General features: G+C 35.4%; 2 protein-coding genes and 2 pseudogenes across 10 annotated transcripts; 3 read left to right on the top strand and 1 right to left on the bottom strand.

Annotated features, from left to right (window-relative positions):
• Positions 1 to 1,715: 1,715 nt before the first annotated feature.
• Positions 1,716 to 16,695, top strand: LOC147540650 (K(+) efflux antiporter 4-like). Of its 7 annotated transcripts, XM_086644904.1 has the most exons (11): positions 1,716 to 2,106; positions 2,587 to 2,630; positions 3,711 to 3,785; positions 4,409 to 4,476; positions 5,400 to 5,538; positions 5,664 to 5,752; positions 6,261 to 6,357; positions 6,646 to 6,699; positions 7,069 to 7,157; positions 8,047 to 8,099; positions 8,966 to 9,095. In XM_086644904.1, exons 1-9 carry the CDS (start codon positions 1,836 to 1,838, stop codon positions 7,072 to 7,074), a joined length of 843 nt encoding a protein of 280 aa, XP_086501030.1. In that variant the 5' UTR covers positions 1,716 to 1,835; the 3' UTR covers positions 7,075 to 7,157; positions 8,047 to 8,099; positions 8,966 to 9,095. The 7 variants fall into 7 exon arrangements, with proteins under 7 accessions (XP_086501030.1, XP_086501031.1, XP_086501029.1 ...); XM_086644905.1 differs by lacking the exon at positions 8,047 to 8,099 and having other exon boundaries at positions 8,966 to 9,024; XM_086644903.1 differs by lacking the exons at positions 8,047 to 8,099; positions 8,966 to 9,095 and adding an exon at positions 7,285 to 7,651.
• Positions 9,037 to 11,130, top strand: LOC147540652 (lycopene epsilon cyclase, chloroplastic-like; annotated as a pseudogene). The gene is made up of 7 exons (XR_015225133.1): positions 9,037 to 9,139; positions 9,452 to 9,595; positions 9,686 to 9,793; positions 9,882 to 9,991; positions 10,066 to 10,195; positions 10,306 to 10,438; positions 10,874 to 11,130. The product of XR_015225133.1 is annotated as a lycopene epsilon cyclase, chloroplastic-like (transcript).
• LOC147540651 (F-box protein At1g30790-like) lies at positions 11,759 to 13,825 on the bottom strand. Its single transcript, XM_086644898.1, has one exon. The coding sequence runs from the start codon at positions 13,462 to 13,464 to the stop codon at positions 11,881 to 11,883; it is 1,584 nt and encodes a 527-aa protein (XP_086501024.1). The 5' UTR covers positions 13,465 to 13,825; the 3' UTR covers positions 11,759 to 11,880.
• A 153-nt stretch (positions 16,696 to 16,848) lies between the features above and the next one.
• On the top strand, positions 16,849 to 23,895 carry LOC147540649 (uncharacterized; annotated as a pseudogene). The gene is made up of 14 exons (XR_015225910.1): positions 16,849 to 16,886; positions 17,022 to 17,112; positions 17,206 to 17,391; positions 17,478 to 17,566; positions 19,183 to 19,327; positions 19,400 to 19,566; positions 19,648 to 19,852; positions 20,032 to 20,070; positions 20,192 to 20,242; positions 20,355 to 20,415; positions 20,745 to 20,833; positions 20,972 to 21,108; positions 23,103 to 23,309; positions 23,415 to 23,895. The product of XR_015225910.1 is annotated as an uncharacterized LOC147540649 (transcript).
• The last annotated feature ends 4 nt before the right edge of the window (positions 23,896 to 23,899 follow it).

The raw sequence follows: 23,899 nt of genomic DNA, 5'->3' as shown, positions 1-23,899 counted from the left end.
TGAAATCTACTTATAGAAAGTTCCTTACAGATAGATGGCAGTTGACATCTCCAACAGTTACACGAATGTACTTGTAAGTTAACAAGACAAAAAATAAAAACAGTGCGTTAGTATTCCATCTCCAACTACTACGGCATCCTCTTCCTTCCGAGTTGTTTTAATATCTTCGTCAACAATAATTAAAGCTGACACTTCCTCATAACCACCAGCAGACAACAACAACCTAACTAAAAAGAAAAAATAGAAATAAAACTTTTAAATAAAAAAACTTTTTGTTAAATATATAAGATTTTTAAACTTTTAATTAAAAACTTTTAAATTAACTTTTATTAAAAATATAATTTTAATGTTATACTATTTTCATAAATTAATATATGTTATTAATAAAAAGTTTAATCTTATAATTTAATTAAAAGTAAAGTTGAACCTCCAACCTCTGTGTTGAAGTAGACTCACTTACCACCACATTGCCCTTAAAATTTCATTTGTGCCTCAAGTATTATTGCTTTTCCCATGACTACTTTTTTCACCTTCCCTCTGTAAAATCGTACGCACTCTCTCTCTCTATTATCTTCTCAAAATCACCAGCAATGAGATAGGGCAAAACTATTTACAGAGCTACTTTGGATATTTACAAAGCCCAAAAGTTGGAATCTTTTCACTTTCTCTGTAAATAAGGTTTTGCTATTTACAGAGCACATAGGGACTAAAATCAAATTTTGATAAGGATCAAATTGAAAAAAAGAATATTGGTTATAGAGTATAAGATATTTTATTTCCTTCATTCCTACCCCCCACCACCAACACCTTCCACCACCACAACTATTAACAATCAACTCATAATCACCTACTAGAAACATTAGTAATGGAAAAACCTAACAATGAGGAAGGTACATTAATGGAGGAGTTTGGTGGTCAAGAGGCTTCATTAATAAAAAAGTTTGATATTGAAGAAATCAACTATAACTCTTCATTGCACTTATATAACAACATTTTAAGTGAAGACATAACTTTAGAGGTAAGATAAGCTAATTTGTGGTGATTATTCTAAAAAAGAACTCAGATTTCTAGGTCAACATTGTAAGTGAATGGCCCAAATTTTCGGTGAATAATGCTTAGAACGATGAACATTTTCGGTGACGTTTTTACCAACAAATTTCGGTGACGTTTTTACCAAATAATTTCGGTGACGAAATTTTGTGTGAAGAAACTTGATTTTTGATGTTTAATTTTTTTCTTAACGTTTCGACCATTTTGATGTTTAATTTTTCAACATTTTCGGTCAATTTGATGTTTAATTTTTCAACATTTTCGGTCGATCTGATGTTTAATTTTTCAATATTTTCGGTCGATCTGATATTTATTTTTTCAATATTTTCGGTCGGTTTGATATTTTTTTTTTTCAGCATTTTAGATGGAGAGGAAGGACCTATCTCTAAAATAGAGGTTTTATTTTAAATAATTAATAAATTGTTATTTTCTCAAAATTACCAGCAATGAGATATTCTTCCTCAACATCTCAAAATCATTGTGACCATCTGCTAATTTTTTCGGGTCGGTCGGACACTGACCGTTTTGACCATCGAGTGGCCATAGACATTTTTTCTCTCTGTCGAACGAATCGGATATCAATCTTACCGATCTTTTTCCCACCACTAGCTTCAAGTATTATTACATCTCCCATGATTACACCTTTTTTACACCCTTCTCTAGCTCTCTAAAAGTAGTTCACATACAAAACAAACCGTTTCTCTCTCTAGAATTAATTAACACTCTTTCTTCTTAACCTACACCAACTCCTGCGTATCGTACGCACCTTCTCAGAATCATCAGCGATGAGGGATTCTTCATCAAAATCTCATCCATTGTTGTTGTTGTTGTTAACAATCTCTCTTCTATGCTGCTTATGCTTTACTTCTTGTATCTCACTCTCTCTACCGGAAGAAGGAACTGAGTTGTTAGAAGATAACAAGACTAATAATAATAATGTTAGTGAGTTTGTTAATTCTTCATCTTCAGTTTTGAGATCGAAAGAAGATAGTTTCGCTGATATGATCGATCGTGCTTTAGAAAAGGAATTCACCGAAAATGAACAAATTGGAGGAGGTTTCTAGTAGATCTGATGCTCTATTATTATTTTGATTTTGATTTTGATTCAGTTTCATCTTTCTGTTTCAGTTAGCTTTTCTATTCTTTTTGTGCATTTTGTGACCGATTTTATGTATAATTTCACTCTATAAATTGAAGTAAAACTTATACTATATAGAAATCACTGCTTGAGTTAGGATTTGATCTTAAAGTTGTAAAATTGAGTTAGGATTTGATCTTAAAATGGTAAAATGAGTTAGATTTTGATCTTAAAATGGTAAAATTGAGTTAGTATTTGATCTTAAAATGGTAAAATGAATTAGGTTTTGATAAAATTTGCTCGAGAACGAAGCTACTTTTTGGAAATGGCAGTGTTTTGTTAGTATTACTTGACTGTTTCCTCGATATTATAGAATGAAAAGTATGGGAACTGCATCGTTAAGTGGTAGAGTTGCTAATGTTTTTGTGGTTCATCAAGTGGTGGCATTGTTCTTGCAGAAACTGATGCAGGGAGCTTCAACAACAGTGTTGCTGAACAACAGGTGAGTGAATATGCATCTTATCCGTTATATATATATATGTTTGCGGATCATTACATTAGCAGCACATAGCGTTAGGTAACCTGAGTCGATGATTACGGTTTCTGTTTATGTACATGGATTGAGAATTAACATAGTTAAATGAGTTATACGGCTAATCTAGATGTCAAGTAGAGGAAAATATTGGATGTGTACGACTTTTGGTCAAAATTGTTAGAGACTGTCATTTCCTTTTATAAATCAACGATCCTGAGGTTATTAGAGATTCTTTTTGTATAGGGGTATATTGTTATTAGCCACGATACATCTTATTTAAGCGATTCAGCAAGTCAGCGCAAGTGGCGCCGAATTTGGGCATATTGACACCATTTTTAAAGTTATTTACCTCATTGTTTGACATGTTCCAACTTATTTATGTTGGTGAAATGTAATCTGCGGGAGGTTTGCAGTTCTCGCAGAAAGAACATAATCCAACAATTTGGATGTGGCAATTAGTTCCAGGCTTCCTATTCATTATAGTTTATTAGTAATAAACATTAAGAAACCAACCACATTAAACCACAAACACAGGGTAACTTCATTCCTGCTGCAAGTGTATTACTTTCTTCGTTTCCCCATGTTAATAAATCTAAGTGGTATGCATTTTACCTTCATATTGATGTCACTGCTTTAGCTCCCACTGTCATTTGTTAAGAAGTGAAAAGATCTACTGACTGGCATTTATCACTGTAACTCTATTTATTTCGTCTAACTGTCCTAGGTCAAATTTACCTTTTAAGAAAAATCATTCAAATATTCGAGTTTGTTCCCATCATTCGTGAAGGAATTTGTTTTGAGTTGATCTAATAATTGAAGTCCCCAGGGTTCATATGTTTTATTTATTTTTTTGAAAATTTCATATGTTTTATTCTTGCACTGGAATTTCTTAGTGGCCCATAAATTGTACTTTCATGATGCTTGCGACTAATGATAATTTGTTGTTCTGATAGCCAACAAATTCTGAGGATTTAACTTAACTCTTCAATGCCTTCAGACTGGGTATTATCGTGCCATCCCTTATATTTTTTGTATTATTTATTGCAGGTCTTCACTGGATATCTGCTAGCAGGATCACTTATCGGACCAGGCGATTTTAGTTTTGTTAGTGAAATGGTGCAAGTATGTTCGTTCTTCATTATTTTGGAAATTTTCTGTCTAAGTGATTCAATCTGAGCATTCTCAAAAGATTTTCTTTCAGTTTTTGTTCTTAATGAGGCTCTATTTAACAGAGGATCATGCTAAAATCTGTTGTTAATGTCTTGACTTCATTTGTGATAAATCCCTTATCCGGGTCAGTTTGAAGAAGAGTTAGTTGCTTGAAACTGTGTCAATGGCAAGCCGGCTGACACAACTTGTCAGTGGCCTGTTAATTATCTGAATGTTGGCAAATAGCTAGACAATAGTTGTTTTATATATATGATGTACTACAGTACATGATGAAATTGACGATAATGTGTTTGGTTGGATTGCAGATATAAAATTTAGCATAGGTGATGGAACGTAAGAATGTTTTTGTGATCTAGGAAGTAGGAGAAAAGAAAGATTATTTGAATGTCAGTTTTACAAATTTGTTAGGTTTTTCCTGCTTATGAAGACCATAGCTGTAAGAATCTATGCCCTTAAAAAAATTAATGCACCATACGGTCCATACCTTGAGCTTAAGAATTTTGGACACTTAAACCAAATATGTTATTCAACCAAATATCTCTCCCTTGTCTTTACTTTCTTTCGTGTCTCTGCAGCTATGTGGTGGTAAACCTTCAGAAGGGATTTTTGTTGGTGTTCTATTATCAAGTCTTCAACAGCTGTGGTAAATATCTAATGCTTCTTTAGAGGAGTGAATTTATATGCTAATTATCAAGCCCAGTAAGTGACCAGTGCTTGATTGACAGATATTTCTCCCCCAAAATTAATGAAGAAATTTTGAGCTCGTTTAGGTAGGGTAGATATTCAAAACTTGGTTACAGAACTAATTTACTGCTAAAGTGATCATCATCTTCTGTCACCCCCAAAACTGTTATCTTAGTTAATAGAATTCTACCATGATTGGTCAAAACCTGAAAATGATTTGTTTCCGGATTTCGACGACTTGTTTTCCTTGATTTCCTTCTGAAAGGAATCTACTTGAGCATGTATTTGAGGAGTTTATTGCATGATCTAAATCTACTTTTTAGGTTTTGAGAGTTTTTAGACCAGAAAACAGAAGAGCTCAGTCTACTTTGTTGTCATTCCGTGCTGCCTCTTGTCTTCTTTTCTCTCTTTTCTTTTGTTTATTTAAGTTATGTCAGACTGTCAGTAAACATGGCAATTTAACTTGACTCTGCTTGTGCGTTGTGCTAGCAGGTTCTACTAGACTACTTCGATCTAACATATGATACTTTATAAGCCCCACCATCACCACCATAAAGCGCAGATACTCCTTTTATTTGCCACTGAATCTTTATACATTAGTTTTGTGGGTGTTCTAAAGGATTCCTGTGAAATGTCAGCTCTCAAATTGACGACCTGCTTTAGGATACCGTAGCACTTGTTTCAAATAATAAAATGTTCGTCATAGAAATATCCTTGGTGTGAGCTGAGAATTAGAATGAACAAGCAAAACATGAAGATAACTAGTGTTTCTGTCTATCTATTGAAGCACCTTTTTTGTCTCAATAATTTGTGCTCTCTCGCCATATTTTTGCCGAATAACCTAAGTTCACCTTGTTAGTTGACCCAGTGATTTTCTTTCAGTTTTTTAAAGTATGTTGTGGAGGCGCATTTGAGTCATCTAGCTTCGTTCACAGGTTTTGAAGTTTTTGATGGAAAGAAAGAATATGTCAATATCAGTGCCCTACATGGTCAAGTTACAGTTGGAACCCTTATTCTCCAGGTATTGAAATCCTTCTAAGATATTTCTCCATGAACTCATCTATTAATGACTTTCTGATGTTAGCATTACAATTTCACCAATCAATTTTTTCACATTTCCGTTGCCGAAGTTTCTTTCTCCTGCAGGATTGTGTAGTAGGTTTGCTGTTTGCATTGCTTCCAATTCTGGGTGGTACTTCTGGGGTTCTTCAAGGAGTAATATCCACGACTAAATTGTAAGTAAAATCCTTCTACCGTTTCTCTAATTTAATTACGTAAAAGAACTGCAGATAAATTTTTTTGTTATCATTGAAAGTGGACGATGTGGGAGCCCTTGGTCCAGGTCACATTTTTCCTGTCAAAAGCAACCCCTACTCATTGTGGGCGGTTGGGCTATTACTTCCAAATGCATTGCTGCTGCTCTTAGGCGTAGAAGAACTAGTTAACTGAGAAATTTTCTTTTGAATAATTGGATTGAAAGGAAAAGATTAGAAGTTAGAAACCACCTAGGAGCCAAAAAGAAAGAAAAACAGAGATTACAAGAAAAATATAAGAGTCCCAATTATCCACTACGTAGTGAATGACATATGTCGAGCTCAAGATATTTTCTGCTCCAATGATAACTGAGACATTTAGAAGAGGAGAAGATATTCTCGCTCGAAGCTTTTTTATCAGAGAATATGGCTTCATTTCTAGACTAACTAAATAAACCCTCAGTGATTAATGATTTTCTTCTTGACCCAGGTTGGTTCTTTTGCTCACATTTCTGGCCATTTTGTCAATATTATTTCGTACATGTGTACATTGCTTTCTTAAGCTGATGATAAGCTTATCAGTACAGGTATACATCTTTATAAGTTGAATTATAGAATTTAAAATCGCCTTTACTTAAAACCGGAAGGGCGAGCCACAAAGTAGGTAGAGTATGCCGCTTCGCTTGCCCTTTCTCCTTCCTCTGCAATAGGAAGTGAAAGAACTGCCTGCCATTTCTTAGGTTAGGCTGCTGTGTGATGCTTACTCATTAGGGGTTTCAGATGCAATATTCTCTGGTATTAGAAGTAATGCCTCACTCATTAGAAGTTGGATATTACATTGTTGAATGCTCCTTAACATCAGTCCATTTGTGCAGACAAACGAGCTTTATCAACTGGCAGCAGTTGCATTTTGTTTGCTTGTTGCTTGGGTTTGTTTCTCTCTTTAGCTTCATTTACTTCTTTCCTTGCCTACATTCAGGCAATCCTATATCCAATGGACTTTCGGTTATCAATCAACTTAAGAGCTGGTTTTTGTTTCTATATATTACATAGAAGGAATGTTCCATTTTAATGAATGAAAGATCTTTTATGTGGTTATAGTGTTACCAGAGAATTCAGTTAAGAATGGTTAAGCTCTCTTCCCTTACGGGTTCTGGAAAACCGTTTGCAATCTGAATAGAATTAAACATGTAGCTTTCTCGGTTAGATGTTAGTTCAGGTCCTGGTCATTAACTCGAGTGATACAACTTACAACTGCTAGATTACTAATCTGAAGTTCTCTGTTGGTTTCGGTGTAGCGATAAATTAGGACTGTCTTGAACTGGGTTCATTCGCTGGCGGAGTTATGATATCAACAACTGATCTTGCACAACATACACTTATACAGGTACATTTATTCTGTTTATTTTCACTCTGAAAATTTTGAGTTGTTCTATAACTACAATGATTTGTTTATGCCCTACCCATGCTCATTTTCGTAGAAAAACTATACTTAATGAATACTTATATTGTAGGTCGAACCAATTCGTAACTTTTTGCCGCTCTTTTCCTTGCAAGCATAGGAATGCTTATCAATGTTCATTTCCTATGGAATCATGTCGATATTTTACTGGCATCAGTTATATTGGTGATCCTTATAAAACTATTGTGACTACCCTTGTTGTCAGAGGATTTGGTTATAACAACAAGACATCACTTGTAAGCTAATTCCTCCAGTCCTTATTGTTTGAGTTCATGAGCTTGCTGCCCTACCATTTATTGAAATGCCCTATTGTTTGTAAATTGTAAGTCGGTATGACCATAGCACAAATTGGGGAATTTGCAAGCATGTAAAACTTTTACTGTTGAAAGCAAAGAATGAAATTTTGGTTTCGGTGGAAATTTTGGTCGGTCCAAAAGTGGAAACGTTTCGGTCTGTGTGGAAGTTTTACCATTTTGCGGAAATGATAGAAATATAATGCAATTGTGCATAACAAGTCTCTTTAGCCATAATTAAGCATAAAAAGATGTAGTCTTTACTCGAACAATAGTTGATTAAAAGAGAAATGTGAATTAGAGAGTTTAACTACAATAAAATGTCAACTAGAGGGTTAATATGCAATAAAGTCAGTTAGTTCAGGGGATAAAATCAAACCAGACTGTAAAGTCAGGGGGCTAATATGCAATAATGAAAACTTACAAAAATAAACACAGAAATCTTGATGTACGTGCTCAACATTAAAATAAAATCACTCCCTATTAGTTCTAATCACTCCCTAATTTTCTCTACAAATTAGAAGAAAATTTCAAGAAGAAACCTAACGAAGAAGAAGACTAAGTTTCGATTCAGGTATGATTTTCAATTCTTATGAGTTGGGTTTTATAGAATCTTTAGAATGATTGAAATCCATACCAAATTTTTTTCATTTGTGATCTTGAATTTTTTTATGTTCATTTCCGAAAGTTAATGATGTGAGTATCTGAAATTGATTGGGAGAAGTATTAGGAAATTGAAACTGAAAAGATGTTTGCTAGTTGAAGATTTGAAGAGGGAGGGAGAAGTCATGGGGGATTGCTAGATTTGAGCAGTGAAAGCCATTAGCTGGTTTCCATAAGTAATATAGGTAGAGGCGTTGTGCGCTAAAAACTGTTTTTAGATGAAATTGAATGACGAGTGCCACTGTATTGGAAGTGTGAAAATTTAAATACCATTCAGGTGTGGAAAATTTCAGCTGTTTCAACAAACAGAGGAATTATTGAATTCTCCTGATCATATAAGTTTCTTATTTGAGAAGCTCGCAAAATCTTTCCCCCAGTTTGTTGACATATCTATAATTAACAACCAGTTAGTTGCTAGCATTTATTTTTCAATTTTCTAACGGTTTATTTTAAGTTCAGCGTATTAAGCATTACAAATCCAGGAAGTACCACTAAATGTTACTAAATTTTATGAACTTAGGCTCAGAAGTTTGGGCCTTCATGTTAACCATTTCTAATTTTGTATAGATTCCTGCCACCAGAGTGTAATAAGTTTTTGAGTTACCAACTGATAACGATGCTTAAAGTTTTCAGGAAATAGGAACTTGGTGTGTGTCACGATACTCATAATAAACCCACTTATATTAGAAGCTTACATTATAATATTCTCCCGACATGAGCTTACGAGCTTGATTGTTTCTATTGGAAGCTTAAATTATAATATTTTTCTCCTTGCAGAGGTTATAACAACAGCTGAATTTCACCCTGGAGTGAAAGGTCCTTGGTTCTGACATCTCCATTGTTGTTAAAGGCTTGCTACTGTTGCATCTGGGGAAGCTTCAGGGAAACTCTTACAGTATGAAAAGGGAGGTTCTCGTTTCTCTACAGACTGCTTATGATTTGGAGGTTGAGGTAAGTTGCAACGAAAATACTATTAGTTTCTATTGAGCGTGATACTTCTTTTGCATCTTTTGCCTTCATTAGTGACGCTTACACTTTGATACAGTAACAGACTAGTGCTTTGTGTGCACAGGCTAGACCATGCTACTTAACTATGTATATCAATTTAAGTCTTTCTTCTGAAACCTCAACTTACACACATACCTTGACATTCAACTCTGTTCTTTTCATCCTTCAAACTATTGTCCTATTTAAAATTCTATCTTAAAGAAGACTAATGATAGTTCAGACCTAAAACCCATTCTGTTCAAATAATTGTTTCAGGTGGAAAACAATCCGTATGACCCTGGTCTAATGGTCTTCATGGACTACAGAGACTACGTGGAACAAAAAGTTCAATGCATGGAAGAAGAATACCCATCATTTCTCCACGCAATGCCCATGTCGCCAACAAGAGTTCTCTTTGAGGTTTAATATATCTCCTTTAACCTTTGAAAAACTTCATATGCATATTCTTCTTCGGATTCCGGTCTCAATACATTGACATTATGGTTGCAGGAAACTTGTTTGGCTTCAAGAAATGCCATCTCGTTTAATCTATTGAAGAAGAAACTAATGCCAAGATTGAAGACGATGGGCATCCGTGTTACAAAAGTTTATGAAGAGGTATCTTTTTTAATTAACTTTTGTTAAGATGGAGATTGAATTAAACATGTGTAGCTGGTTTTAATATTGTTAGCCACATTCTTTACAGGAATGGTCTTATATACCTCTTGGTAGGTCACGTTACCAAACACTAAGCAAAAAAACCTTGATCTTGGTGCAGCAGCCAGCATGGTACATCCTGCTACTGGTGAGAAACCAGTGAGTCCTGCCTTACTTCTTTCATTTTGTTCGTCTAAAAATATATCCTTTTCTTTTCCTTCTTTCTGAAATAGGATTCTGTTGTGAGCTCTTTATCTGAGGCTCCAAAATATGCTTCTCTTCTTGCAAACATTTTGAAGCAAGATATTCATTCGAAACCCTTGGTTACTCATCAAAGTAGTACCATTAATATCGGAATCCAAGGTACGCATATCCAGGGCATATTGTCACAATTTCCTCTCTATGGTCGGTATTATACTAGGCATATTTGAAGGGATGTTTACAAACTTTTCGTATGTTACTTTGTGTAACAGCATGGAACACCCTTTGGCCATAAGAGAGAAAACGGCAAAGAGCAATTCTTTCTCTTTAGACTAGAGCTGATTTTGCAACTAGATATCAAAGACATAAGAACATTCTTCCAGACCTTTTCAGCTTACCTGATTGGTGAGATTGATCTTCCATTTCCACTGAATCTTCCAACATACTTCATTTACACTTTTAAACTGTTCTCTGTGATCTTAAAAAAAAAATTTAGTTCATTTAGTCGAAGATGTATGTATGTGGGGTTTATGTCGGAAACATGGATATAGCTTTTCTTCCTGAGAGCCAAGAAATAGCAAGACAAAAGCGAATGACTGCAGTTTAGAAATATCAAATATAAACTAGAAAAGCCGAAAAAGTATAACTGATATATTTCGGCAATAGTATGAGTTTTTGCAGAAAACAGGGTTTTGATCTAACTGTGCTGACTGAGACAAGGATATATTCGAAACACAAGGACAACACCCACATTATATATTTCTTTGTTTCTTTACGATTTGTATTTTGGAGACTAAGACAAGGATAAGTTTGACGAGTACTTTTTCTTTTTTATTGCAGGATGTGGAAGGGATTTCTTGGATCACAACTATCATCGACGGATCTCCTTCTTTTTGCTGTTTACATGTTTGTATTAGCACCAAACAGTCTCCGTATGGGCCTTGTAAAACATCTTCTTTCCGATCCTACCAGAGGTGATATGGTAAGAACATATCTTACTTAGTAGTTCATTCACACTTTTCACATTTTCATATTCCCTCTCTTCTTACTCTTTGTGAAACATGTTTGGCTGCTAGGTTTCGAGTACAGGTCTCCACGGCCACCAGGTGGAATTCTGGCCAATACATCTTTTAAAAAAAGTAACTAGATTATGGGAAGGTTTCCTCCCATTTTGACTTGGTAATATGATTAGAGGTTGGGCATTGAATTTGAATTGTATCTATGTATGCAACTTTGTGTAAATTAGTTTCCTCATTGTAATGTAATCCGATCTTTTTCATCTTCTTGTTTTCGTTCGTTTTGTTTTTCATTTTTCAAAATTCAGACCCACTGAATCTGATCTGTGGTTTAGGTAAACAAATTCTTAGGGCAAAACGTCTATATGGTTTACAACTTTCTTGCCGTTGTATATCTATATTTTGGTTTTGATTTTCATGTATTTTATAAATGGCCGTAGACCGTCCCATGGGTTGGGTAGTCAAAGTGCCCTGGATTCCTCTTACCCGTGGGCTGTAACATATGGAACCCCAAGAATAATGGGCTCAAAATATTTTCTTGTTCCAACCCCCCTATCTACATTCCTCATTTGATCTCCCTACAGCTCTGAAAGTAGTACTTACTGAACTGTTAGAGATTAAGTATCATATTGGAGATGTTCTATCTATGTGGTAACGAAAATTAAGAGGCAGCTTAATTAAGCGTTACGATAATAGGAAAATATGTCTATACTGCAATTCTCTTTTCTTAAAATTAACGAAATAGCAAAACATGGAGCAGAAATAATGCATACATAAGTTAAAAAGAGAAGGCAAATAAAGTTTCTAGATTAAGTGAAGTTGGTATCTCCGTTACGGCCGTGCCGGAGAACATTGTGAGTCAATGGACAAAAGACTTTCAGAGAAAGTAGTAAAAAAACTTTTAGGGCACAATTGGGAAATCGAAGGCGGGATTCCACTTACTTCAACTTCTGTCAAACTAAACTTCTTCCAGTTGAAACAATAAACAGAAACACATTTCTTCTCCTCCGTACGTAATATAGATGATGTTATGAAAATCTTGTCATCGGACCCTACGCAAGTATGAAATTTAACACGATGGTTTTTTCCCATTTGGAAAGGCAATGTGATTGTACTTACTTCACTCCATCTTCCCTTCTTCTCCATCCATCTTCCCTTCTTCTCCATTTTGTACTCGCTACCATAATCTATATATATATACATCTTGAACGTCTGATTGTTCTGTCGAACTACAATAGCTAAATTCCCATTAATTTCAAATAATTTACCGATATCGTCGTCTTTGAAATTGTCGTTAGGAATCTGAACGTGACGAATAATGAAATGAGGGATTCTGACCATTCTAAACTTCTCACTTCCTACATCAAATGCCTCAAAGATTACCGGACGATAACCACCTTGCCCTTCCCAATCAGGAGGATACCAATAAATAACACCATTAACATAAACATAATCATCTGTTGGGTAAATTTTCGGGCTTTCTTTGATCCTTCTCCATGTGTTATTATTCTTAGTACCTAAGCGTCCAATGGTCAAAACCTCACAAAATTTATCATCGTAGTCGGGGATCTTGTCGTCCCAACACACACATACCAATTTGTATTCATGAGTGGAAGGATCAAAACCTAATCCATAGAAGGATTTATCCACATCATAGTTCAATGGAAACGAAGGTGATAGTTCTCCGGTGCTGATATTGCAAATACGAGCAACAGGTTTTTTATAGTTATTAATGAGACAGATTAAACCGTTTATAGGTTTTGAAATAGTATGATAAGAAGGCTTGTTTATCTCCCTTACACTGTCAACCACTAGTTTCAGCTTTGTGGCACGGCCAGTGGGGCGACCACCACTATTGTTGTTGTTGTATACTTGTTCTTCTTCTTCTTCTTCTTCTTCAGACACGAGGTCAGCTGTAATGTGCAATTTCTTTTCGGGCGAGTATAAAAAGTGATCAAATGTCCTTAGCATGTCTTCTTCCTCTGTGGTTGTGGGTGGTAGAGGAAGGACAATAAGTATGCGAGGAGGAAGGCGCGTTTTAGAACGGGTGAAGTGTAAATCCATGAGTAGTTGATCTTTTTGAATCAAGGAAGACCAATTCTTGGAAACAGATTTGAAACGAAAGAGCGACTTAACAGGAAGTCTAGTCAGTATCTCAAATACAAACCAATCATCATCATTGGTACTATAATAATTATTACTAATAGTAGTAGTGCATCTACCAATACCAAAAGAACTATAATGTGATAATGATGACATAGTAGCAGTAGTAATAATACCTGTTCCTCCACCACCTATATTATTACCTTTGGAAGTATAAATCTTCTTTCTAATACTACTAACCTTATTCTTCTTCTTCTTTCTTTTGAAGATGGGGGAATTAAAAGCAACTCCAGCTTTCATCATCTTATTCATACCTAATACTACTAGTCTTCAAAAAATCACAAACACAATAAAGCCCTTAATTTATTAAACACAATAAAATACCCTTGATTTAATTAATTAGGAGAGAGAACACATAAAACAAAATACTAGTATCATCATTCACTAACCGGAGTAAGATAACCAAGTCAACCAACCCACCGGAGTAAGAGAACCAGCCCATCAGAGATATATATATATATATATATATATATAGAGAGAGAGAGAGAGAGAGAGAGAGAAGCTGATTGTTTGATCGATGTTTATCCTTGTTAATTCCGCCTCTCTCCTTTCCCCTATGCTGTTTCTTACTAGGTTTTCCCGTATGCTATTTCTTACTAAGTTTTCTGAACTGGACTGATTGATTGATTTTTGGGGTTTTTATTACAACGCGTCTAGACAGCCCGTTTTTTGAGAACCGTCTGTTGGACCGTCCTGTCCACGTGGGACAAGACGCCAACAGACATTCCACGTAGGTGGGTCACTCTTTTGAAACCAATTTGAAAGAGGGACTGAGAAAGCTGCTAGCTCCTTTCTCTCTCTACCTAGTCTCTCACACTAGGGTTTTAGATGAAGACAATCCACCTTCTTCAACCTAAAGATCCCAAACAGAGATGTTAAAAAATTTCAAAGACATGTTTTTACATAAGTTATCTTTTGAAATATCTTTTTCTTGTTGGATCTTACAAATCCACTTATTAATAGATGATTGATCTACATATTAGGAAAAAACCCCTAGTTTTGAACAAAAATTGGTCAAGTTATGACTGCACATGGTTTGATTTTAGAGACTGAAAAGAAAACCTAATTTTAGACACATGTTGTGAAAGAGGAAAATACCCTAATTTTGGATAGGTTAAGATTTTGCCCCAATTTTCATCCTTTGAATGCTTCCAAAAGCCAATCAAGTTGAAGATGTCATGAATTTGGAGAGTTTAAATTTGTTCAACCATGTTACAAATTTTTCTAAGTGACTCATCTTTCCAAGATATTGTTCAGCCATGAATGTAGTTTCATGTTCATATGTAAAGGTTTCAGAAAAAGAGTTGAAAGATAAATTTTAGATTATGTTTAATTATTAATTAAACTAGGTTATCTTGTCCCGTCACTCATAAATGCTGAGCTAATTTCCACCACAGCCCCTTTCTCTCTCCACTCACTTGTTGCTTTCAAAAAGATGATAGCCCAGATGGAAAGTCTGTTGGCGTCTTGTCCGCCTGGACAAGACGGTCCAACAGACGGTCTACACATGCGGGCTGTCTAGACGCGTTGGGTTTTTATTAGCCAAGTTTGTACTTTCCGAATCTAAACTCTCTCTTTTAACGGCTGTGATTTAAAACTAGATATTACAAACACCAGTGATGACGTCATGATAAAAAAAAAAAAAAAAAAAAACATCCTCTTAACTTCATGTATTGAACATTTGAACTAGTTATAGCATCCCAATGGTTGACACTAAAAAAATCACCAAAAAGGAATATTCATCAAATTACTTGGTGTTTTCAAATGTTTGAACCTAAAGATAAATTCTAAAACTCTCACCAAATCACTATTTATCCGACCAAAATTTATTTTTATCATTTTCATTTCTTATTTTGAAATAAAATATAAAATTACATAAAACAAAAATTAATCTAATTTAAATGATTTGATTGGTTTATATGTGTATTAATAAAATATTAATATTTCTCTAATTAATATAAGGACTAAATTTGAAAACGATTTGAAAATTAGATGACCAAATATGAAATTAAATAGATATTTGGTTGGTCACTGTTCACAACCCTGGAAAACAATGTGTTTTCCAGGACCGTTGGGTACCCAACTCCCTCCATAACGCCAAATAATGGCGTTATGGAGGGCCGTTGGGGATGCTCTTAGGATCTAGGCATCTAGCCCCTTATCCAAGAAGCAACATATGGCTCGCTTTTCCGCTGAGGTCTGAGTATAGGGCTTTGGCCACTTTGACTTGTGAGTTTCAATGGCTCAAGTCTCTTCTCCATGATTTGCGGATTTCACATCCTGATCCAATGCCTGTGCATTGTGACAATAAGGTAGCTTTACATATTGCCGATAATTCGGTATTTCACGAACTTACCAAGCATATCGAGATTGACTGCCACTTAGTTCGTGAGAAAATCAAATCAAATTTTATTCTCCCTCAATACACATCAACTTCCGATCAACTCGCGGACATACTTACGAAGCAGTTTAGAGCTGAAGCATTACAATTTCACCAATCAATTTTTTCACATTTCCGTTGCCGAAGTTTCTTTCTCCTGCAGGATTGTGTAGTAGGTTTGCTGTTTGCATTGCTTCCAATTCTGGGTGGTACTTCTGGGGTTCTTCAAGGAGTAATATCCACGACTAAATCGTAAGTAAAATCCTTCTACCGTTTCTCTAATTTAATTATGTAAAAGAACTGCAGATATAAAAATTTGTTATCATTGAAAGTGGACGATGGGGGAGCCCTTGGTCCAGGTCACATTTTTTCCTGTCAAAAGCAACCCCCTACTCATTGTGGGTGGTTGGGCTATTACTTCCAAATGCATTGCTGCTGCTCTTAGGCGTAGAAGAACTAGTTCACTGAGAAATTTTCTTTTGAATAATTGGATTGAAAAGAAAAGATTAGAAGTTAGAAACCACCTAGGAGCCAAAAAGAAAGAAAAACAGAGATTACAAGAAAAATATAAGAGTCCTAATTATCCACTACATAGTGAATGACATATGTCGAGCTCAAGATATTTTCTGCTCCAATGATAACTGAGACATTTAGAAGAGGAAAAGATATGCTCGCTCGAAGTTTTTTTATCAGAGAATATGGCTTCATTTCTAGACTAACTAAATAAATCCTCAGTGATTAATGATTTTTCTTCTTGACCCAGGTTGGTTCTTTTGCTCACATTTCTGGCCATTTTGTCAATATTATCTCGTACATGTGTACATTGCTTTCTTAAGCTGATGATAAGCTTATCAGTACAGGTATACATCTTTATAAGTTTGAATTATAGAATTTAAAATTAGGGTTTTCAGATGCAATGTTCTCTGGTATTAGAGGTAATGCCTCACTCATTAGAAGTTGGATATTACATTGTTGAATGCTCCTTAACATCAGTCCATTTGTGCAGACAAACGAGCTTTATCAACTGGCAGCAGTTGCATTTTGTTTGCTTGTTGCTTGGGTTTGTTTCTCTCTTTAGCTCCATTTACTTCTTTCCTTGCCTACCTTCAGTCAATCCTATATCCAATGGACTTTCGGTTATCAATCAACTTATGAGCTGGTTTTTGTTTCCATATATTACATAGAAGGAATGTTCCATTTTAATGAATGAAAGATCTTTTATGTGGTTATAGTGTTACCAGAGAATTCAGTTAAGAATGGTTAAGCTCTCTTCCCTTACGGGTTCTGGAAAACCGTTTTCAATCTGAATAGAATTAAACATGTAGCTTTCTCGGTTAGATGTTAGTTCAGGTCCTGGTCATTAACTCGAGTGATACAACTTAAAACTGCTAGATTACTAATCTGAAGTTCTCTGTTGGTTTCGGTGTAGTGATAAGTTAGGACTAAGTCTTGAACTGGATTCATTCGCTGGCGGACTTATGCTATCAACAACTGATCTTGCACAACATAAACTTATACAGGTACATTTATTTTGTTTATTTTCACTCTGAAATTTGTGAGTTGTTCCATAACTACAATGATATGTTTATACTTAATGAGTAATTATATTGTAGGTTGAACCAATTCGCAACTTTTTTGCCGCTCTGTTCCTTGCAAGCATAGGAATGCTTATCAATGTCCATTTCCTATGGAATCATGTCGATATTTTACTGGCATCAGTTATGTTGGTGATCCTTATAAAAACTATTGTGACTACCCTTGTTGTCAGAGGATTTGGTTATAACAACAAGACATCACTTGTAAGCTAATTCCTCCATTCCTTCTCATTGTTTGAGTTCATGAGCTTGCTGCCTTACCATTTATTGAAATGCCCTTATGTTTGTAGGTCGGTATGTCTATAGCACAAATTGGGGAATTTGCTTTTGTTCTCCTCAGTCGTGCTTCAAATCTCCATCTTGTCGAGGTTTGTATAAAGTTTGCAGGCATCCAAGTCACAGTCAATCGTCACCGACCCCTAGATATTAAATTCTTCGTCATGATATTTCCATTTATATTCATGATACTATTCTCATAGTTTGTGTGTTCGGCAAAATCGATACCAATATTTCGCATTACTTGGACACTAAAAAGTACTCGGATAGAATTGCCGAGTTTCTGTGCAAAGACTGTTACTTCAGAGCAAGCATGTAAAACTTTTACAGTTAAAAGCAAAGAATGAAATTTCGGTTTCGGTAGAAATTTTAGTCAGCCCAAAAGTGGAAACGTTTCTTGGAAACGTTTCGGTCTGTGTGGAAAGTTTACAATTTTGCGGAAATGATAGAAATATAATGCGATTGTGCATAACAAGTCTCTTTAACCATAATTAAGCATAAAAAGATGTAATCTTTACTCGACCAATAGTTGATTAAAAGAGAAATGTCAATTAGAGTTTAACTGCAATAAAATGTCAACGAGAGGGGTAATATGCAATATAGTCAGTTAGTTCAGGGGCTAAAATCAAACCCGACTGTAAATTTAGGGGGCTAATATGCAATAATGAAAACTTACAAAAATAAACACAGAAATCTTGATGTACCTGCTCAACATTAAAATAAAATCACTCCCTATTAGTTCTAATCACTCCCTAATTTTCTCTAAAAATTAGGCAACAAATTTCTTGAAGAAGACTAAGTTTCAATTCAGTGAAGAAAGATGAAGAATTTTGTTGAAGAAATTAGAAGAAAATTTCAAGAAGAAAACTAACAAAGAAGAAGACTAAGTTTAGATTCAGGTATGGTTTTCAATTCTTATGAGTTGGGTTTTATAGAACCTTTAGAGTGATTGAAAACCAGACCGAACTTTTCATTTGTGATCTTGAACTTTTTTATGTTCATTTCCGAAAGTTAATGATGTGAGTATCTGAAATTGATTGGGAGAAGTATTAGGAATTTGAAAATGAAAAGATGTTTGCTAGTTGAAGATTTGAAGAGGGAGGGAGAAGTCATGGGGGGTTGCTAGACCTTGTGCCCTAAAAACTGTTTTTAGATGAAATTGAATGACGAATGCCGCTGTATTGGAAGTGTGAAAATTTAAATACCCATTGAGGTGTGGAAAATTTCAACAAACGGAGGAATTATTGAACTCTCCTGATCATATAAGTTTCTTGTTTGAGAAGCTCGCAAAATCTTTCTTCCAGTTTGTTGACATATTTATAAGAGCAAAACCAACGTGGGGCACGGGCTCCCAATTTTGGGGGCCCCTGAATTTTGGGAGCCCCGAGGCTTTTCTCAATTCCAACGTCGGGCTTCCAAATCCGAATTTTGTAAATGTATGGTGTTTGTGAGTGAGATTTTAATTTCAATTTTGAACTATTCCGTTTAGAAATGATAAACAAAAATTAGAGAACTATTTTGGGAGCCCCGAGACTTTTCTCAATTCCAACGTCGGGCTCCCAAATCCAAATATAAAATTTGATCTTATCCCGTTTAGAAAGAATTTTAAAATGATAAACAAAAATTAGAGAAAAGTATTTAAAATAGAAGTATTTAAAATAATAAAAAAGTTTTAAAAAAATCAGTTTAAATAAAAATTAAAAATAAAATAAAATGAAGTGGGGTGGATCCCAAATGTGGCCGTTGGGACAGCCCAACGGTCATATGTGGGGGCAGGGAGCCCCCCAGCCGTAGGGTACCGCCTGTCGCATTACTACCCAATCCTCTTGTGCAGATGAAAGTCCTCCATCCATTTCGCAAGCAGGTGGACTTTTTTCTTCTAGCAGCTACTTACAGTTTTCTCTGTCCAAAGATTTTCATTCTATGCTAATGGTAGGTTGGAGGGACCATTCTCGCCGCAAAGCTTGCAAGAGAGCGGGGATGGGCCATTAACGTCGGTGGAGGATTTCATCACTGTTGTGCACATAAAGGAGGGGAATTCTGTGTATATGCAGACATTTCTCTCTGTATCACCTTCACATTTATTCGGTTGAATATCTCAAGGTAGATACTCAAATTCGGCATATAATCTGTGGGTAGAAGTCGTTCTGTAGTGATTCCTATTCATTATGTAATTATGTGCAGGGTGACAATTATTGATCTCGATGCACATCAGGGGAATGGGCATGAAATGGACTTTTCTAATGATAGTACGATTTCTCTTAGCTTCCTTTTACGGCAGTAATTTGCCCTCTTTATGAATTGTCTAATGGTACCGATACCGTGATACCCACAGGAAGAGTTCCCTTATATTCTGGACATGTACTACAATCCCGAGATATATCCCTTTGTAAGATATTCATCTAACAGAATCATTTCCGATTTCCGTGGCAAAATATACTAATATTTTCGGCTGCTAAGTTTCCTTCCGTGATATGCATTTCCTAACTGGTTTATCATTTTGTCTCGATTACGTTCGCAATTATATTCATTTATTCTTCAATGGCTTAATATATAAAACATTTTCAGGATTTTGAGGCAAGAAAGTTTATTGATCAAAAGGTTGAAGTACCATTAATCAACTATTTATCGCTCTTATAATGGATTTCTTCCCATTGCAGTAGTGATAACATGTGATTTTATTGCTCCATTTATCGACATAATATTTTCTTCTCTTTGATTTTCACAGAGCGGTATCACAACAGAAGCCTATTTGGAACAATTAGATAAAGAACTCAAGGTATGAATATTTTCAGTTTCTCTATCATCTTCAACACCATACGGTGTTCCTAACTTCTATTACTTGACTTATACTCTTGGTGACTCATCCACCTTCTCATTGTGAGTTATAGGTTGCTGGAAGTAGATTTGACCCTGAATTGGTTGTGTGATATCCTCGATGGTGATCTCATTGTGAGTTAGTCCACTGTCCAACACCTATTTATGCTAGATTGTGTGCCAATGATGTCTGTTAATGCGGTCTAAGATTCCCTATAGTACTACTTATAATGGCTAGTAACCGATCATGACGAAAGATCGATGGCGTGGATTCTACCTCTCGACTACTTTGATAAGTCTTCCACAATGCCTCGCCTGGAATGTAAACTGACTTCTTCCTAAAAGGCGACACTTCCGGCTGATATTTTTGTTTCCTTTTCTGCCATCACTTCTTCCTTTAGTGCCTTCTTTGCTTATCTCATATACTAATCCAAGATACTTACCTAAAAATATTGATGTTTCAGGTGATTATATGAAATCAAGTGCTAGAGTTATAGCAGATTCTATAACTAACCTTTCAAGAAAAGGGTTGATCGATTTGGCGAATCCCCCGGTATGAATCTACTCCCTCGTATTCGACATGAACCTACTTCCCCGTATTTGATCATCGATTTGGAGAATTACAGTTTCTTCTCTCTTGTATTTCGTTTTAAGCGAGTTAACAGCCATAGATTTTTGTATTTAAGTTCAGAGTAGGGGTGGGAAACAGGTCGGGGTCAGGCTCCCATGGGTAGGTACCTCTAATCCGGGTCCGGGCATTCGGAATAGTCACCTTATAAATACCAATGGATTTGGTGGGCGGGCTAGGTCAGGGCAAAAATAAGATTAGTAAATGATTATTTAGGTCAGAATATTATTAGTAATAACCAAAAAAGCATGTAACTTTTCTTATTAACTAAAGATTACCAAAATATTTTGGATAATGATGTAAAAGGTTGAAAATAATATACAAAATTATCAATCAGGTTATTTTTTTTTTAAAATCTTCCTGAAATACCCTTACCAACAACTAAACTCATATTCTCTCTAAAAACTCTCATAAGATTTTAGGTTTTTTTTCATTCTTCATCTTCTTCCCGATTCATCTTCTTCACGATTCATCTTCAACTAAACTCCAATCTCGATTGATGATACCTCGGATCACGAAATTCATCCACATACGACCAAGCTGCCATGGTTTCTTCTCCACCAACATCTTCCCGATCAAAGCAACAGTAAGATTTATTCTTATTTCATCTCTCGTGCTCTCTGTCTGACGGAGGAGTAAAGAATTTCACAGTCATGGTTTGCTGCAGTCACTGTTGGTGGTGGTAGTGGTGGTGGAGGAGGAGGTGGAGGAAATGAGAACTTTCAGAACCCATTAATGGGTAATCATCAAGTTCTTTGTTCTGGAAGTAACAACCAATCTATGTTGCAGATGGAAGTTGCCCCTTATGGAGTTGGTAACAAAGAGTACAGGTACTTTGAATTGTCACTCTCAATTATAATATCAGTCTGAATCTTTATTGCTAGAATTAGCTTTGTTTAAAGATTGAAGAATACTAAAAATGAAAAGGGATTATTTGTTATTAAGGAATTCAGACAACATGATTATGTGTTTGTCGGATAAGAGATGTTCTTGGTAACTGAGGTGATTAATCAGAAGAGCTACATATGAGATGTTTGATGAAATTACTAAGAGAGATTCATACCCCTTTTTCTGATCTATACTTCGAGCAAAGGCCTGTAGGAATATCTAAAGCCGATAATTTCAACTACTTAGTCACGCTACATATGAGATGTTTGATGAAATTACTAAGAGAAATTCATACCCCTTTTTCTGATCTATACTTCGAGCAGAGGCCTGTAGGAATATCTAAAGCCGATAATTTCAGCTACTTAGAGCTTGTTCCAATCTTATCTCAATCACCAAGACAAAAACTTGTTGAAAGTCTATGATTACAGTAAGCAAGCATGGGTGTTCAATACTCTTGTGGCTATTAAGAGGCTTTGCCTTCCATGATGACTATGTGATTATAAAAAACCCAGTTTATGAAGTTTGTGAAAGAATGTTTTGTGATGGAAGATACTATTTGTGGTTGAGATGGATTAGGGTTCTGTGTGTGAGTTTGGTAGCTTTATTAGTATCTAATTTTGTTGATTTCTTGTCATTGGTGGGTAGTAGTTTTTGTGTTGTATTAGGGTTTATATTACCATCTTTGTTTCATTTGATAGTATTCTACACTTTAAATAGTTATTTTCTCTTTAAATTATGTGATTTTTCAATTTCAATCCATATTATGCAAACACGTATTTACAGTTTACATTATGCAATCACATGTTTGCAGAACAGATAGTTGCAAACAAGTGTTTGCATAACTTGTTTGCAAAACAGATTGTTGCAAACACGTTTGCATAACAGATTGTTGCAAACACGTTTGCATAACAGATTGTTGCAAACACGTTTGCTTAACAGATTGTTGCAAACACGTTTGCATAACAGATTGTTGCAAACACGTTTGCAGAAAAACGTAAAGGAAAAAAACGCCGTTTTTTCTGGGGTTTTTTTTTTTGAAAAAAAATATTGAAAGTGGATCTTGTTAGAAAGCTAATGAAAAATCATTTCTAAATATATAATTTTTATAGAAATCCGACATCTCAAACAAAAGTTATATCGATTTAAAGTTTAATGAAAAATAAAAGAAATTAGTTACACAAAATGACAAAAGGGGTATTTTAGTATTTGCACACTTTTTGACCTGAATAATAATTTTCAAATGTTTTGTGCTTTTCTACTCATTTTCAATATTATTTTGACCTTTTTAGAAATTACCTCAAATAAGATTCTCTTGCACAGGGCCCGTGATGGATATAAGCTCATGATCAGCGTCACGGGCTTCGGGTGGGCCGGGTTCCGAGGTATCATACTTGAGGTCAGACCAAAAGTTGATCCAGTGCATGCTCCTAATATGTTTGCCAACAATGATAGAAGATTTGGATGTTATCTGAAATCTAAGATGGACCGTTAGATTTAATAATCATAAATACAGGTAAAATCTGACTGTATCTATCAGACCTTCAATCTTGGATATCGGCTGAACGTCAGCTCAGATTTTTTTGACTCTTTTTGTAAAATTTGACCTTAGATTTTTCAGTTGACTTTTAACATGCTGGCGTGGACATGTTACGGTATGGCTTACTTCATGGACAATAGGATAAGAGGGGTGCAATATCATATGGATCAGTTATCCGCTGAAATTGTTGTTGGCTTGAAGCTTAACTGTTCTTATTGAACGATTACGAGTATTGTCGACAACAGCTTTATCTCGTTCAAAAAGGTTTCTAGGTCGATGCAGTGTGAAGTATTTGTGTCCGCGCATAGAGCTGCCTAGCAAGGCAGTTGAAGCTCCTCGAAAGGCAGTAAAAACAGCTCCAGATGCAATCGTTCAAGCAACTTTTTCTTTTTACAAGCTCTGCTAAGATATTGAACTAAACCTCTTGGTCCAGGCTGTTTTGCAAAATCTAGTTTATAGGTTCTTTTGGACATAGTTTCTCTATCGAGATAATTCAAGCGGGTTATACTACAAATGTATCGTTTTGTCTCACTAAATTTACCGATTCTCTTTGGAGTGCTAAGTTT

This window comes from Eschscholzia californica, unplaced genomic scaffold, assembly GCF_041429995.1.
Source record: "Eschscholzia californica isolate CP2 unplaced genomic scaffold, dmEscCali1.0.p SCAF_5, whole genome shotgun sequence".
NCBI classification, from domain to species: domain Eukaryota; kingdom Viridiplantae; phylum Streptophyta; class Magnoliopsida; order Ranunculales; family Papaveraceae; genus Eschscholzia; species Eschscholzia californica.
The sequence above is the reverse complement of the archived record's forward strand: the minus strand, read 5'-3'. Positions and strand labels throughout refer to the sequence as shown.

Coding starts and splice junctions, on each gene's coding strand:
- LOC147540650 (XM_086644902.1), top strand. CDS start 1,836: ATGAGGGATTCTTCATCAAAATCTCATCCATTGTTGTTGTTGTTGTTA. Junction 2,631..3,710: donor ACAGTGTTGCTGAACAACAG/GTGAGTGAATAT, acceptor TATTTATTGCAG/GTCTTCACTGGATATCTGCT. Junction 15,845..16,355: donor GTAATATCCACGACTAAATC/GTAAGTAAAATC, acceptor TTCTTGACCCAG/GTTGGTTCTTTTGCTCACAT.
- LOC147540651 (XM_086644898.1), bottom strand. CDS start 13,464: ATGAATAAGATGATGAAAGCTGGAGTTGCTTTTAATTCCCCCATCTTC.